The sequence below is a fragment of the Melanostigma gelatinosum genome (genome assembly GCF_949748355.1).
Source record: "Melanostigma gelatinosum genome assembly, chromosome: 10".
Taxonomy (NCBI): domain Eukaryota; kingdom Metazoa; phylum Chordata; class Actinopteri; order Perciformes; family Zoarcidae; genus Melanostigma; species Melanostigma gelatinosum.
The window spans coordinates 4,418,185-4,435,710 of record NC_136643.1 but is presented as its reverse complement, the minus strand read 5'-3'; the positions used below and the strand labels follow the sequence as shown (position 1 = coordinate 4,435,710).

Genomic DNA, 17,526 nt, shown 5'->3' with positions numbered 1-17,526 from the left:
AATGTAGCAGGAAAGTCGCAAAGTCTGCAACACCTACAGCTCAGAATTTGAAAAAAGAATTTGAAATAAAAAAATGGCACAAGTGCACTGCTGCCAGGTAGATTTGATAGATGATGCTATTTTGAGAGAGAGAGATATATATATATATATATAAAAAACTGTTTTCTGACGCTGTCCTATTGCAAATATCATTTTGTGCCATTAAGTACCGGTAGTTACCATAGTTGTAGTTTTTGAAAGATCACATCACACATCTGCTCGTACACAAGACGTTACATCAGCCTCTTCATTAGGATGATGAGCGTTTACGCTCCGCGTTTTGTTCAGACTCCACTTCCCCATGTTTATGAGCACAGAAGCAGACAGAGGGGGAGAGAAGAGGCTCCTTCAAACAACACTCTTGTCTGAGGATGCCGGTGTGAGAGGAGCGACAGAGATAGAGTGAGCACAACAACACATACAAACACAGCATGACTGCCTGTGGAACTGCCCACGTCTTTATGCCTGCCTGCCTGCCAGTGTTGTCCGTTCTCTGTCGCCATAGAAGAACCTCCAGGACATCCACTCACTGAACAAGTCGACCTGAAGAGAACTAGCCCACTCCACGTTGAATTTGCTGCCTGGAATAGTTTTGAGGTGAACGATGACAGTGCTTGAGCCTCAGTCCATCTCTGCTACGGTCACATTAATCTCTGTTGCCTTTGTCTGCCAAGTGGCTGTAATGAAATTAAATCCAAACACTGGCTAACAATATTACAGCCCAACCACAGAGCAGGCTACTCTTTCTTTCCCAGAGAAGAATAGCAAGGAAATGCATCAATATAATAATTAAAATATACATATATCGTAATGAAATTTGATGATCAACTGGTAATTTGAAAACAGGATTACGGATCACTTGAGCATGGCCACTTGTCCTGGCAATGAATGACAATTCTTTGGTGGATGCAGTTTGCTGACCTATCAGTTTTAGGTCTGCTGTGTCTTTATTTAATGTTTTTCACTTTATGCCATTTTGTTTTTTAGGATCCTTATTTGTGTTTTTATGTGGTGCTGATTCAATTCAAAATGAAATGTTATCATCCTAGCTACATATATATATTTTTTTATTCAGCCACAACCACTGATACAGACTAGGTTTCCTCTTTGGACGAAGGAGATGGAGGCAGGCAACTGTTGCCGTGGAGATGGGAAACACATCAGGTCGCTCAGCAACAGGCCATCACGCACAAGCCGGGGGCCACTCTTATGTGTCTCACTCTGCCTATCCACCTCTCCGGCTCCGTGTGTGGATGGGCTTCCTGGCACCTGACCAGCCGCCGATGACACCAATGTTTCTGCCGAACACCTTCTAACCGAATCTTTATCTCCATCCTCATCCTGTTCATCTGATTCAGTACAGAGTCAAACCAGCTGTGAGGATGTATCGGTGCATACCTGAGGCTGCGACGGTTGCAAATTAAAACTGTCAGTCGTGTTATTTCTATCAATATAAAGAGAAAATGCAAAATACTACATGTAGATATTTAATTAAAATGCTTCAAGTAGTCCTGAGAATGTTAGGCATGACTATGGCCCAGTAATAAATATTGCACCCGTTTGTGATTCAACGATGGAATTGTGTTTTCTTCGAGGGGCGTATATCATTTGGGTTATTTTGTAATGGTTTAAAAACAGCCATTCTAAACATACTGCTGAACATACGTATGCATTATTAATATACAAATATAAATACAGCGATAGTCACATTACACAGAAGTGTAATATTGTGTAACAATTAGTTAGCCAATCGTGCATATCTTACCTTTGTTCTTGATTTGACTTTTGACTTGACCTTCTGTCGCCTTTTCAGTTTCTTCTTACTCAACGCCTTCTTTCCCCTGAAAGTATAAAGCGATCCTCAGTATTGCAAAATATACTGTGTGCCTAGGCAATGGCGACACTCACACACATAGCATAGTGTTTCTTATATCACAAGCTTTAATGCAAATACGATGATGTGAGGAGAACGGATGGTAAAGCTCCTTGTTAACACATTCTTCAAGTCAGAAAAAAAGTCATTACTTTCACGTGTTTATAATAGCTGGTAAAAGCGCCATTGCGTCTTTACTGATAATCTCACTTTCACTTTCAGTCTACATCTTATGCAGCTGGCAAAGTTTGTGCCATTCGAAGTGCAGTACCCCCCCCCCCCCCCCCCAGACTGTGTCGCGGGTGTCATTCGATTCAGTGTTACTCCTCTTGAAAAACACCCGAAGCAAGCAGATGTTTGTTCCATTTGGTGTTTTCAAACTCTCTCGAACATCTGTGTTTTACATTGGCTTCTTATGATTAATTTCACTTACAAATCAGGCTGACAATGACAAGTGCTAGGGACCAAAAATACAAAGACTACTGAAAAAGGAAAGGCAGTGCTTGAATTAGTAATCATTATTACTACACTCTACTAAATAGAGAAAAGCAATTCATCTGAAAAAGGCTTTTCTTTAAGTATTGATATCGTCATTCTGTGCACTTCTCACTTAACAAGACTCAATAGTTTTTTGTTGCACGATTGATCTGTAATGGTATTGTAGGTCTACTGTCAGGGCTGGAGTTTAAAAAAACAAATGTATAGCTTAATTAAATTACTCAAGAGTGAAACTGAATATTGATTTCTAATAGCTTGTCAAGGTAGCTTCAGATCATTCAGCCATTTGAGCATACAGTGACAGCCTGGGTTACTATTACTCATTGAAAATATGAAACAAACGATATACCAAAGAAGGCTGACAAAAATGTCCATCGGATGTTGACAATAGCAGCTAAATATCAACAAATCCATGAGAGACAAACGACTATCTGGCCCTTGCTTTCAGAAGGATTCCAAAGCAGTTCCCTAAAGCTTGCATATATATCTCTCCGAGTGAAATCTGCACCTTGTGTACGCAACATCTTTCACTGTCAGATAAATGAAGAAACACTGGTAACATATAAGAGAGTTGTTCAAAATAACATCATGAATAGCTTGAACCCCTGATTATTATTTGTTTTTTGCTCACTTGTACAGACTTATAAATCAGGAGCTGGTTATGAAAACAGTATAATGTTAGACCCTTGAGCAGTGTATTGACCCAAGCTTAAAGCAAGTGTACATGGGGAGGGGTTGAGAACAACAATTGGGTTTGTGAGGGAGGATGCTGCAATGATCAAGCTCTTCTAGTCTACAACCTGACTGACAGGATGACGTAACTGTATTACCCGCTTATGGTAGAAAAGCAAATGAGTTCATCCACCTCCCAACACATCCTCACCCATTGGGCTACAATGTCGAACGTTTTAGGGCCATTTTGTGTCAAATGTACGCAATAATAACGCGGTGTGTGTATTAATAGTTTGATTGTAACGTTATATCTGGTCAGTCAGCTCCAGGTTTACGTTTAGATGAAGGCTGATGCTCCTCAACGTCAGTAAACGTTAGCTAGCAATCGAAACAGTGACGCCGTTGGGCCTAGATACACACACACTTACATCAAATTATATTAAATTATAAAGTAACGTAAAATATGGTGGACAACGCAAGCAGTTATTATTTAAAAATGTTAAGCAACAAATTAAAGTAGGCTATTAACTAGCAAGTACATTTGTTTACGTTAAACGGTAGCTGGCTTTTGCTCAAAACAAAATTACCAGCTTGTTTTGGATATTGCCGATAGAGCATTTCTTCGTGTCGTAATGGCCGAAGTTGGTATTGACTTTTCATATTTCAGTGACAATATGTCTATGTTTAGCGACACACAATGTCCAAAAGCACCAAGGCTGCAAACCACTCGAGCAAGGGTGAACTAACGTTAGCTTAGCTCCGATAAGCTAAGGAAGTCAATTGGCAAAATGCTACTTAGCAAGCTGATAGAGGATGCACCTAAATTATGTAGCCACTGGCATATTCATTGTAGGTAAAACAGTCATTTATGTGACAAAAGTCCAACAAGCTCAAGAACCATGCATAACTATCTATTTAGGTGTAGCTGTAGTTAGCTGACGTGCCGCTTAGCAAGGGTTAATGTTAGCTTACGTTAGCCCCACAAATGACAGACCAGCCTCTGCGATATCTATATTTCTTCACGTTAGCCACTCACCTCCCTTGATTTATCCCTTGCTCTTTATCATTGATAGCGGTGGTATAAATCCGCCTGTATCTTTCGGCCAGAGCTCGCCCTGAGAGTAAAAGCTGGTACTGCGTCCGACAATCCGACTGGGCTCCGGGTGTCGGACAAGAACCCATTCCCGAACCGATGGTGGAGAACTCGGCTCCTGCTCCAGCAATGACCCTGACACCCAACCCCATCGACGGCGATGAGGAAGGTAGAATCCCTCCACCGGCGGCCGCTGCCGCAGCAGCACACATCATCGTTTTGGAGAACAATGCATATATCACACAAAAGATACCACAGCTAGATAATATCTAGCCATCCGATGCAATCCAATTGTCATTAAATCCTCCACGCGTCACATTATTTGTCGGCTCCAAGTTGCAGATATACCACAATTAGCATCCACGGTCCCCAGTTATTATAAGAGCAAATTGTAGCCGATCTGGTGGTGCAACTACAACGTTCGGTCTTCCGATCCCGGCCACGGCGTCACCACGGTGCTCGTCTCCCGTAAATATATCTTCTCAAGCCATAGCATTTTTCTTGACAAATTGCAGAAACGGAACCATTCATTTCCATCAGTCGCCTTGTCGTGATCGGGTTTTATTAGTTCCTATAGTGTGTTCTTGACCCCAGAGAGGCAGCACCCTCAGTTGGGCTGCCATCTTAGCTCCATCATCCCTCCCCTCCCTGGCTGAGTGTTGCGTCGCTAGCATGCTGGGATATTTTCATGCGACTAATGCCGGGCGATGCGATCACCGATTTATTTAATCAATAAACCTCCCTGTACATACATATTCTAATCTGCAGTTATTTATTCAAAACACAAAACCACGACAACCGTGGAAGTGAACATATAGCGAGAACATAGAAACAATACGAGCTGTATTGCACAGTATGCACGGTTGGAAAGTGGACATTTAATTTGCAGAGATCCAAGGCCCCTCCCAGTTTGATCATAAAATCGGCACACTGAGATACTTTTAAATCCGATGAAATGTTACGTTGTCCGCCAAAAAAAAAGCACTGACGCTCCGGTTTGACTTTTGAAAACAGTGTTGCATGTTGTTTAGACTGCTTTGACTTATTAGCTCGTAAGTTCCTCTCTGTTATTATAATGCAGTCATACTGTTCCATAATGAATATAAACTGGAACCATGTACACTGTTCGTGTTGGGCACAGTACTTCCCCCTCCAGTGAACACTGGAACTGTAAAATGTTGCCATTTGATCTCAGACAAGCCTTCTTAAACAACTTTGCACAAGGGCTGCAGCCATCTTTTATTAAATCTTAGTGGTACAGTGGTCCTCTTCACTGAGCTGGCCCCAGCTGAGGCCTCTATCTACCGACAGCAAAATATGCACCTTTGCATGAATATAGGCTGCATGATGTGGCTCACAAGATAGCAGATGCAATATGTGTTTTATCTATGCCTAAAAATTACATGGGAATACGGAAGTGCCTCAGGAGTGCAACATGCACATTATAGGCCTAGTGACAGTAGTAATACTTGTGTTTTTTACCTTCTGACAGGAGGAGTTGGAGCAGGAATGCTGCTACGGGGGAAACTGGGAGACACTGTGTGGGGTAACGTGAGTCAGTATGGCAGTAAAGGCCAGAACACACTGCAATGCAAAGGCAAACACAGAAAACAGGTGCAGGCAGTGCACATGTCACAGAACTTAACATAATATATCTGGATAAATACATGTGTGATCCATTTACTTCATGTGTACAGTCTATAATCTATAGTTATGTCATCCTGATGCTATAATAGTATTATGTTTGCCTATTCTGAAGGCCACACACGACATCAGTTGCACGTCTGTCCGTCCTTGGAGAGGGATGCCATCTCTGTCGCTCTTTCTGACGTTTGTTCAAATTCTTTTCTGTCAGGTGGCTTTTGGAGCAGATTTAATATTATCTGAATCGATAGTGCAAGGAAAAATGGTGTTGTTTGCTGCACATATTATAAAACCCCTGACAATTTGTGTTATTTGGCTATGTAAATAACACTGACTTGACTGATCTAAGCATGTATCTGGGAAGCGTATTTCCAAAATGCTTTACTGAATCTCCCTAATGTCAAAGTTCAATTTAATGTTGTATTTTTTTATGGTGGTAGAGATGTATGTACATGTGGATGTGCATGCATAACTATTGAGAGAGAGAGAGAGAGAGGTAGAGGAAAATAGAGACAGAGATTTACACAGGCCTGGTGCTGCTTTATTGGCTGCCAGGCAGCGCAGCGGCCCAATTACATGCAAGAGGTCGGTCTACTGTCTCCCCCTCATAGCAACCCAGGAAGCGTTGGGAGATTATCATGCGCAGTATCAGAGTGCCAGCATGTGTCAGTGATGACAACTGACTCTTCTGTACTGTTATGAAACTTAGGGATTGTCATATTAGGATTTCTGTTTGAAATATTGGAAGTGAAAAGCAGCGTGTGACATTTGTTGGCCCTCCTTACTTGTCTTTAGGAAGAAGGTTATCCAAAAAGATTTGGTGTTTGATTGTGAAGCCACATTCAAAGGGCTGCCCGGTTATCTTGGCTCTGTCCTGTTAGGACAACTGGAGGGAGCAGGGGAGGAGGGGAGGGGGTATCTAGGCCGAGATGATGCTATAGATCAGGCAGAAGTGTCACACGAATGAGATGAACCGGTGGAGATGAAACCCAGTTGGTATATACACACATCAGGGAAGTGAGGCGGGATACATAAGAAGATCTAGATGGGTTGTTGGAATGATATGAAAGCGTGCCAGTGTCGTCAGTCGTCCTGACGCAACACAACTTACTGCATGCGAGTGTCAATGTTCATGAGTAAGGGCATAATTATTGTGTCTATTTGGAAATGCGTTTTCTTTTATGTTACATCTTGACTTTCTCATATTCCCTGTAACAGATCAGGTTGCATTCATTTCTGCTGCTCTGCCTAACTGACTGTAAAATGAACAGGATGTCTATTACCTTGGACAGCTTGTGAGATTCATCTACGGTATTTTAGAGTTGCACAACCAACATTGCCATTTCCATCACTGTAGCTCGAGCGCCACCCAGTGTCAGCCGCTCTCCACTTTCATTTATGCAGCCATACAGAGGGCAGATTATTGTTGAGTGCAGGGGTTCATTCTAGGGCTTTCCAGCTGTTTCTTAATGATAATGATACCATAAATACAACTTTAGAGTTTGATTGTGGTTAAGTAGCAACTAGCAACTTAACCACAATCAAACGTAATGAAGTTAATATCTATGTCTTAAATCAGCTGAGTGTGTTGCCAGCTCAGTTAGACTGAAGTGAACACGGTTGACTTTATTGTGATGCTTTTTAATGTGCTATTCAGATCCGTCTTTCTTTTAAACATTTGGCGCAGCAGCTCGGTCGGTGCAGTTAGTCTGCATTCCTCTCGTGCTGTCGTGATGACTAGGACGGGTTGACCTCAGTATCACGCCGTCACACCCCTGCATGCTATGCACAGTTCATACCTTTGATCGTTCAAAACACGGCACGCCCCACAATGAAGCTCACAGTCACAGACAGTATGGCATTTATAGATCAAGTCTGATCGACGCTTACACATTTTATGAGTACTCCTGATGATTATCCACTGCTATGCATCAGGTAACCCTAAATATCCCACAGCTCTCATGAAGAAATGAACTCAGGTAGTCCCCCCTTTAGAGGGCTCCTCAGGTGGCTTGGTCTCAATCGCTGGAATTATACATGATGTGAGATGCCATTCGGTAGAAGTTTCAGTCGAACTTTGAGTGACTGTGGTGAGGCTTGCTCAGGTATCAGTATCCCACCCGGTTACCTTTGTGACCGGACCGCGAAGGTGTTAGTAGTTCATTTATCAGACCTAGCGAGTGATGTTTTATCTATTTACCTGTGTTTGAAAACCAAGTTGAAACCACCTTTTCTTCCAGTACTTTTATCAGCATACATGTGTAAAGAGCAAAGTCCACTGTCAGCCAGGTATTGTATTAAAATATATATATTAATCCGCAGTCATACAGCAGGGTAAGACTTTCAGAGGAGGCAGGTCAGTCATTTATGTAGACCAAAGGTCATTATATATTAGAGTCCTACTGGCATTATGTCACAGTGAATATCAAAATATGCAATCTTTCAAACAGGACACTACTATTAAACGGTGTCTCCATTCAATCAAATTCATTTCAAAGCTTGAAGGTCAAAGAAGCACAAGCTCCCACACCCACATAGTTCTGCTTCCTTGTCACCTAAGTTGTAATGCAGGTCCTTCAGCACTCCACCCAATTCCTTTTTCAACCCTGAACAGACAGCGGAACAATTATGAAGGCTGAGTCGGTGATGACGGAATGAGAAAAATGTAGAATGAGAGCTGGAGAGAGAATTCTTTGATTGTTGTCTGAAGCCACACCTCGGCGTGGCCTCGGAATCTCCTCCCTTCGGGTTAAAAGCAGACGGAGGGATCAGGGTGTGATTGCACTGCAAATCTGAGTACCAGGCAGGTGTTGAAGAGCTGAGCTGTTGTGAGAGTTTTAATTCCTCCGTCTATCGAGTCACAGACAAGGTAGGTACCCTGTTTTCAAATACGTTGTCACTTTACACTTTACACTAATATGTTCGTACACTGACATGTCAGATTAGTTTTAAGTGCTTAGAAATGACTTCAGGGTGATACAGAGCTGTGTGAGACAAAAATGCAATAGTCCTGGATGAATAGAAACATCATGTCAATTATCTAATGATTTACTTTTAGTTACTTTTTGAGTGACTTTACTTTGAGGAATGAAATGCATGTCGTGCTGATATTGGGGATTCACCAAACACACACACTTGATTTCATGTCTAAGATTGCTGTTAACACTTGCTGCTTCACATGAGCCACGCTGATTTAGTCATGATGTCAGAAGCATTGTGTTACCGGACAGTACATCATGGATTATTACTGTGTAATCTTCGAAAGCGTGAGCTGTTTTACAGTTGTTTTACAGCCATTTACAGTTATAACTTCCCTCACAGCTGTAGATATTTGTCTCAGGGCTCCATAGAAGTGTACGTGCCGGAGTGTGCATGTAGTCAAAAGGGCACAATCTTTGTCATTCATAACTAATGTCACCAGTACGCCCCTCTGTTTTGCTGACAATAGTGTGTTTGGAGAAGGCGTGTCTTCATGTGGGTACAGATCAAGACAAACCAGTTTAAGGGCTTGATCGGGGAGTCTGGGGTTGAGCAGAACTTTAGTTGATACTTGCGCCACACACAGGGACAAATCCAGCATGACATGTTCACATACATACAGAACAGCATTGTTCCCTAACCTGGTGTAGTGATTTCAGGTGAGACGTCATGCGCTGTATATGAAAGGTGTCAGCTCACAGTACCACCTGGTGGCTACATGTGATGTGTAGTTTCATTATGTGACGAAGTCCCTCCTTGTTCTCTTACACTTACAGGTGAAGTTACAAAATGAGCAGGTATTCGACTGGTAAGTATAGAAATATATCAAATATTAAAATACCCCCCAAAAAATGAATGTGAAATTCCATGTTTTGTCAATATTCAAAGCTTACATTTGTCATATGATGCTCATAGAATTTTACAATACTTATATAATTTATAGATTTTTTTTAAATCTTTGAGGTTTTATCATTTTTATATTATTTTCAGCTCCAAATATTTTTTTATATATTTTTCTTAACCATTATTATTTATTAGTCTTTCTAAGAGTATGCCACCCCGCATTCCACTGCACACACTGTTTGAGCATGTGACAAATGTGTGTATCTTTAAATGTGTGCAACAGTGGCGGGGAGTCATATCAGTTCATCAATGAAACTTTTATAGCACCTTAGGTGTCAAAGTGCATAATTACACATGACTGATAACAAGACAGTACAAATGTAAACAGGAAAACAAGTCGAGACTAACACAGGAGAAATAAAAATGTTATTTTTAAAACAACACAAAACGAGTAAAATAGATGAAAAGTGATTAAAAAACAGATAGCGACATATTCTTGAGGCTCAACATTCTCTTGTCTCGTATTTGCAGGCAAGGTCAGCTCTCTCCTAAAGGACGGCAGCTGGATCAAAAAAGTGGACGATGAGGACGAAGACGTCGAGTGAGTCACGTAAACATATTCAGATACAATGTTCTATACTGGAAAACACACACGCAGGATGTGTCAGAACTGTTGGGTGTGTGTAAAAAAATAAATAAAGCCGCCTCCTGCATTCCTTTTGGTAAGCCAGAGTGCTGAGTCATCTCTATGAGTGAATTAATTGGCTCCTCTTTTCCTCCTTCAGCCGAGACCCAAACTTTGGCAAAAGTATTCTGGGCCAGCGCAGTGAAACTACTGTTGGGTAAGACAAACATTTCAACTCCAATAACAACTAAGATAACATTCTGTTATCTTTTTATATTGATGCAGAAATGTTTATTTTTCAAATAAACATCATGTTAGCAGTTATTTAAAAACAGCAGAACATTTGATTGTAAATTTCTGTCATTGCAGATTCAGCGGAAGTCAGGATGAGCTGAGCAGCGGGTTGGTACAGTATTTATTGTAGTTCCTTTCCTCGCTCCAGCCCTCCTCCAAGTCAAAGGCACTTTCAATAACTTTAAGCAGTAACTGTGGCTAAATAAATCTTCTCCTCTAACAGCAGCGCCCTGCCTTCCAGCCCGACTACATCCTCCTACACCAAGCGGTACATTTAAAATAACGCAACTAATTGTTCAATACAGCTTCTTCTTTTTCTTTCTACCAAATCCTCTGAATAACCTGCCTCTTTGTTGCAGCACATACTCAACCCTGAAGTCAGATTATCCCAGCAGGTGTGTAAAGCTCCAGTCTTTTACACACACAAAGCAAAAAATCAACAGAGAAGCATAAATATAATGTGTAATTTTTGCATTTATCGTATCACAGCACAACCACCACGTCCAGGACGACTGTCACAGAGGAACCTAAGAGAAGGTACGTGACTAACAGTTCCAATTCAACCAACAAGGAAAAATACAACTCCTGAGCATTCTGTGAATTTATTCTGTATTGCTCTTCCTTCAGCACCAGAACCACTTCGGTGTCCAGGGACAGCACCAGTGAGACCACCATCACCACCTCCAAGAGTGTTAGGTGGAGAACGTCACAGCGTTAATGTGGATCATCTTATCGCACGTTCAGTCTGTCGGTGTTGATGACGGCTGTGTTTTCTTGCAGCTCCACTGTGATTAAAAGTCCCACCACGACGTTCACTGAGCGCGTCAAGTCTTCAAGCAAAGGGTAAAGAATATGTACTGCTATATGGGGGAAGAAGTTCTCAGAACCTTCACTTCAGTAAAAGTACCAGTACAAGTATTATATATACATATATGATACATTTACCTGTTTGGGCCTCTGATCGTCAAAATTCTGTGACACACTGGTTTAATATTTAACAAATCATTGTGTTTTATAAACCAGTCCAACGTTTTAAATGTTAAATCTTAATCCATCGCCAACGAGATCTTGTACAAGTACCTGAAAAATTGTACTTACCTTACTTACTTGAGTAAATGTACTAATGAACTGATTTGAATGTCTTTTCACACAGGGCACTGTACTCAAGCTACTCACCGACCAGAACCACCAAAGAGACTGAGACTTCTGTTTCCAGCAGTAAAGAGTGAGACATGGGCAGATATCTGACATTATTCAAACACCTGGTATTGAATAACAGTACAATTTAAATCTATGCATCACTTACAATCTAACCCGTATTTCTGAGCAGCGCTGAGAACAAACTTTACGACACTCTCATCCCCTCGGCTATCAAGAGTGATTCCTCACCCACAGATAGGTGATATTTTCATTCAGCAAAGCCTTTAAAATGAATTATATCGATCATGCCGCCGCTCCATCGTTAATGATATTCTGTAATAAGGTATATTTTCTTCTTTACAGCAAAACAACCGTCTTCGAGACTGAGACGGTGATGGTGAAAAGCAGCACTGAGTGAGTTTCTTCCCATACTGGGTACAATGCAGGGGAGGCTGTGTGTGCCAGCATATCCCATCACAGAAAATGAACTGATGGTACTAACTAGTATTGCCTGTGGAGCCGAGGCCTATATCCCACCACATATCTCACTCCTTTGTGAGAACTGTTGTCCGAAAACAAGAAAGAACACATCAGTGAGCCTTATCATTACGAAGAACATGGGCGTTGTAGTGTATTTTCAGTCAATCCCACAAACACCTCCCTGCTGCTGCAAACATTCAGCAGAGCACCAAACGTGTGTTCGTCCCCCACTGAAAATAGTCCACAACAAATGAGCCCTTTACTCCTGTTTGAGGAATGTTTGCTAAAAACGACAGTGCCCAGCAGATTAAGGAAAATGATTGAGCCTTTTCTTCACAAATGAAATCATACCAATAGGCTTGGGGCTGAAGGCCACTGATTGGCTTTATGGCTGTAATGGTAACGATATACTAATGACTATTTTTTATGTTTATTATTTTATATTATGTTATGAATATTATTTGACCAATATTTTTGTTTTTTTTGTATTTAGCAAGTGAGACTATATCACTTTTGAAAGAACAGATTACAAGATATTCCTCTAAGAAAAGAAAAGTTGAATTCACAAGCAAAAAAAAAAGCACCCTTTCTCAACTTAATACACTTCAATCTATACATCGCTTGCATGTAACCTGTACCTCTGTGCAGTGCGGAGGACAAGCTCTTCACCTCACTCATCCCTTCATCTGGCAGGGAGGATTACTCGTCCCCAGACAGGTGATATTTTCCTTCATCAAGCCTAGAAAGCATATATATATATATATATAAAATAACGACAGTAAATCAACAATAATATTCTGTGATGAGGAATATCTTCACATAGTGACCCGGACATTAAATCAGTCAGATGAAAATATCTCATCTTGTTGTTTTTTTTCCAGATATGGCACTAAAACTACAACCAAAACAAGGACTTCCTCTACGTAAGATAAACTTTCATCAATATATATATATATATATATATATATATATATATATATATATATATATATATATATATATATATATATATATGTATATATATATATTAATAAATATACTTTATGCACTTATGCCGTATATTTATAATGTTGTTGCATTGCAGGGCTGAGGATGACCTGTATGGCACCCTCCTGCCTCGATCCATTAGATCTGTATCTGACCGATCTCCTTCTGTCAGGTGAGATGTCTCAGTGAATAATTATTCTCAAAACACACAACCATTTAATTATCCTGTCATTTAAAATGATCACATCGTCATTTTCTCAGCAGCAGCAGAGGGTGAGTGCAGCCGAGACTGCGTATTGGTTCCGTACAATATAGTTATATATTTCTTCTGACATTGTCTTTTGTGCCATTTAGAGTTGAAAGCTCAAACCTGTCATCGCCATCCTCCACCAGAACCACCAGGTAAACATGCTGACCGCTCAGGATAAGATGGAGTTGATGCCATCTGAAGAACTATATTCAATATAATCTTTAAACCACTCTAGATTAGGTTGTAATGGGTTGGTTAGATTGTTAAATGTAGCTGTCAAACCCGAAATATTAGTCATCTTTATTTTAACTACCTACAGATTTTATAGACTGATACATAAAATACTATTTAATCAAGAGCATTTTGTAATTTAGCCTACAGTGACTAAAAAATATATATTTTTAAAAGGCCAACACATTTTTAAAAAGCGAAGTTCATTTAAATGGACTACTTTTAATGAGGTTTATCATCAAAAAAAATATATAGATATATTTATATTCTTTTACATTTTAAAAGGACAGTGTGTAGCATATTTGGGATCTATTGGCAGAGATGGAATATCATATTTTTAAGTATGTTTTCATGAGTGAATAATCACCTGGAAATAAGAATCGTGTTTTCGTCAGCTTAGAATGAACCGTTTATATCGACATAAGGAGCGGATCCTGTTCAAGGAGCCAGTCGCCATGTTTCTACAGTGGCTCAGAATGGACAAACTAAACCCGAGCTATCGTTTTTTTTTTTTGCGTCGGCCACCATGGTTCTCCGACACGCTTGGCACATGGGAGAAATTTCAGTTAAATGCAATCTGCAACCTCGCCGCTAGATGCCACCAAATCATACACCCTGCACCTTTAAGGAGGTCTATGATTAAATGATTATTCTTCACAAATCTTTTTTTTTTTCCAAACGCTAAATGTAGTTTTTTAATGTTGATTTTTTTTACACATCAACAAACAAGACGTGGATTCTAAAACCAGACTCGCAGCTCTGTGACGCTGTACTGTAGCACAGGTCAGCATGCTAACATGCTCAGAATAACAACGCTAACATAATGATGTTAAGCAGGCAAAATGTTTACCATGTTCACCATCAACATTTTGTGTGCTAGCATGCTAACAGTTACTAATGAAGACAAAACACAAAGTACAGCTGAGGCTGATGGGAATTGCATTAGTTTTGTAGGTATTAAGTTAAGAATTATTATTAGTTTTATTATGACAATTGATACAATAACAATAATATTGTAATATCTGAATTATGATGTAATGTCTGACTCATAATTCAAAGAACCAAATAAATACATAAATAGAAATACTGTTCATATCTCATTCATGCCTCTTTGACACACAGCTACAGCTCGTACACCGATGATCTTCCCTCCACCCGCACCAGCTCCTCCACCATCAGCAGCACCCCAAGGTGATCATTTCACTATCGTCTCTCACTCTCAAAAACACACCTCTTGTCTGTACAACCGGATTAAAACGTGCCTCTGTTCTGTGTTTGCACACGCAGTGACGACTACAGCAGCGACCGTAAAGGCTACTCTTACTCCAGAACAGACTCCAGGTAGGAAGCAGAGCAAGCTAAGCTCTCGCATAATGATTTTCTTTCTTTCCATTTCGCTGAGTTTGCAGTAAGTGAGAAATATTCAAAATATCCTGTCATATGTGGTTCATTTTGTCTTTGTGTAGTTATGACTACAGCAGCATCACCAGTCCCACCTCCTACACCCCAAAGCCCTACAGGAGCAGCAGGTATTCTTTGACATTAAACACTGCTTGGTTTGATATTATATGAGAGTAAAGCAAGACTCTTGTAGAAACCGATATCTGTTTAACTCTCACAGCAGGTCGGATGACACTGATCAAATCTACTCAACCTCCACGAAGAGTGTGTATGCAGCTCCTGAGAGGTAGGGAAAAGTGCAACATGCTCACAATGACAACAGTCCTAGCATGCTGAGAGGTCAGATGTTTATAATGCTCACTACCGTAGTTTAGCATGCTAACATTTGCTAATTAGCACAAATATAACCAAGGATGGGAATTAGTTCTGTCAGTATTTGGTCATATACCAAAGTATCGCACACAATTTCAATTTTTGGACATGATGGTGGTGCTACATGAAAAGTTAAAGGACCACCAGAGTTATTGCAATTCATCCACACTTCATGACAATCCATCCAACAGCGGTTGAGACAGTTCTCATATGTCAACCTCATGGTGGCGCTACAGGAAACGTGAGGGGATCCCCAAAGTCTTTAGGATTCCTCATCTGGGAACCATAAATGTTTGTGCCACATTCTGTCCCAATCCGTCCAGTTGTCATGGTATTTCACTCAAAGCCAAAAATATAAACCTGCTGGTGGCGCTGGAGGAAAAAGGCTTTTTCCTACAGTTTTAGGTCAATATAGTGTGGAGCATGAGCTAAGACTTGTTTCTACCAAACTCCTATTTCTAAGGTCAGGAATGAAGTTATAATAAATGATGTTGTTATTTTTCTGTCCCATGCAGGGTGGTGTTGGATAAAGACCTGTGCACCTACTGCCGTAAACCCTTCACTGGTGACGCCAAGATGGTCCTGGATGACATGAAAATCAACTGCCACGCTTCCTGCTTCAAGGTGAGCAGATTACTATCGTCTCTCATTCCATGAAAGTCTGCAACAATCAGTGATGGAGAAGAAGCATTGGGATGCTTTATTTGAGTAAAAGTAGCAATATCACACAGTAAAAAAAATGTTTCTCTACCATCATTACTTTGTATCTTTACAGCTGGGCTTTTCCTAATGTGACATGTCAAAACATCTTCTGTTCATTCCTAATTAGTACGTAGAGTTTGGGGTAAAATCCCTGCATTATTTCACCCAATTTACACCTGACAAGAGGCCCAATCAGCCATATTGGAAACAGCTTTGTGGGTGTTCGGAGCATTTGATTTGCAAAGCAACAAGAAACTATTGCTGTCTGATAAATGTGCAATATTTTGTAGGGAAGGGGAGTAAAGAAACTGCACGGCTGCACTATACTCTATAAGACGCTTGAGTAAAATGTACTTCACATTCAAGCCGACTGCTCAGCGTGCACCTCTTTCCCCATGTGAGTGTGTGTTTGTGTTCCGGCAGTGCGAGGTGTGTAACTGCAAGCTGGATCATATGAAAGCTGGGGACAGCATGTGGATCTACAAACGCATGGTGCACTGTGAGAACTGCTTTGAGAGCACCAGAGGTAAAAGAAAATTAATAAAATGAAATAAAAAATCATTGTTGAATGAGGAATGTCAAAGGTTTATATGTATTTGTTTATTTTCTTTGATGAAAAAAGATTATTCTTTTTTTTTTCCACAGATAAATGGTGCCGCTGAGTTTCTCCCAAGCCCCCACTGGAGAGGACGCACATGTGATTTAAGATCAAATGGTTTGCTGTTGATCAGTGTGTTTTGGGTGATGCAGGTTCTCCTGTACTTGTGTTTTTACAAGCTGACAAAGCTTTATCTGGGTGTTTTGAAAAATGACAGTTACATTATGAATATACATTTTAAATACTATTGCAGCTAGCTGTAACTGTGCTGTTGACGTCATAATATTGCTGTCTCTGTATCTAACCCTTTTCACTCATTTCGAGATCGAATTTATGATATTCTCTCAGGTCTGATGACTTTGTGGGGATTGTGTGATATGAAAGGAGATATTGCAATATTTAGGGCCGGGGGCTTTTTCTGTGTGCAATAAAGACAATCAATATATCTGTATCTAAAGATGTGTGTTCATTTGGTGTTATGTTGCTCTGTTTTAGATGCAATAAGGTAAACTACCTTCTGGCTAGTTGAGTAAGTGAAAAAAAAGTCATATTACTGCATATAAATGTCCTTGAAAGAGCATTTAGATGTGCATTTAGGTGGAAAATACAACTAAATCATTCAATTACATTTAAAAAAAAAATGTAATCCGACTATGCAAAACGTAGAGACTTTCTCGTTGGTGTCTGGGGGATAGTGTTGGTGGGACATGCTACTCAAAATTATATCTGGCAGTCTAAAAAAATATTTAAATATGTAATTTTCATGTTTGGACTTCAATCGTGCTATTAATTTAAAAAATATATT

At 40.3% G+C, this 17,526-nt stretch overlaps 2 protein-coding genes across 6 annotated transcripts in view; one reads left to right on the top strand and one right to left on the bottom strand.

Annotated features, from left to right (window-relative positions):
* Positions 1-4,390, bottom strand: part of mycbp2 (MYC binding protein 2) — a gene marked incomplete at its 5' end in the record, with an annotated part of 69,595 nt that extends 65,205 nt beyond the window's left edge. For all 4 annotated transcript variants that reach the window (XM_079276442.1, XM_079276444.1, XM_079276445.1 and 1 more), the window contains 2 exons: positions 1,805-1,880; positions 4,119-4,390. In XM_079276442.1, coding sequence (XP_079132568.1) covers positions 1,805-1,880; positions 4,119-4,390 — 348 coding nt within the window. The remainder of the gene's footprint in view (positions 1-1,804; positions 1,881-4,118) is intronic.
* Positions 4,391-8,580: 4,190 nt separating this feature from the next.
* scel (sciellin) lies at positions 8,581-17,150 on the top strand. 2 transcript variants are annotated; one of them, XM_079276703.1, is made up of 24 exons: positions 8,581-8,688; positions 9,575-9,606; positions 10,173-10,242; positions 10,427-10,483; positions 10,636-10,668; positions 10,787-10,828; positions 10,920-10,955; positions 11,050-11,097; positions 11,188-11,256; positions 11,341-11,403; positions 11,714-11,785; positions 11,891-11,959; positions 12,064-12,114; positions 12,829-12,897; positions 13,062-13,103; positions 13,265-13,339; positions 13,522-13,569; positions 14,771-14,839; positions 14,936-14,989; positions 15,115-15,177; positions 15,270-15,335; positions 15,937-16,045; positions 16,547-16,649; positions 16,769-17,150. In XM_079276703.1, the coding sequence occupies exons 2-24, from the start codon at positions 9,588-9,590 to the stop codon at positions 16,783-16,785; spliced, it is 1,344 nt and encodes a 447-aa protein (XP_079132829.1). In that variant the 5' UTR covers positions 8,581-8,688; positions 9,575-9,587; the 3' UTR covers positions 16,786-17,150. The 2 variants fall into 2 exon arrangements, with proteins under 2 accessions (XP_079132829.1, XP_079132828.1); XM_079276702.1 differs by having other exon boundaries at positions 10,784-10,828.
* The last annotated feature ends 376 nt before the right edge of the window (positions 17,151-17,526 follow it).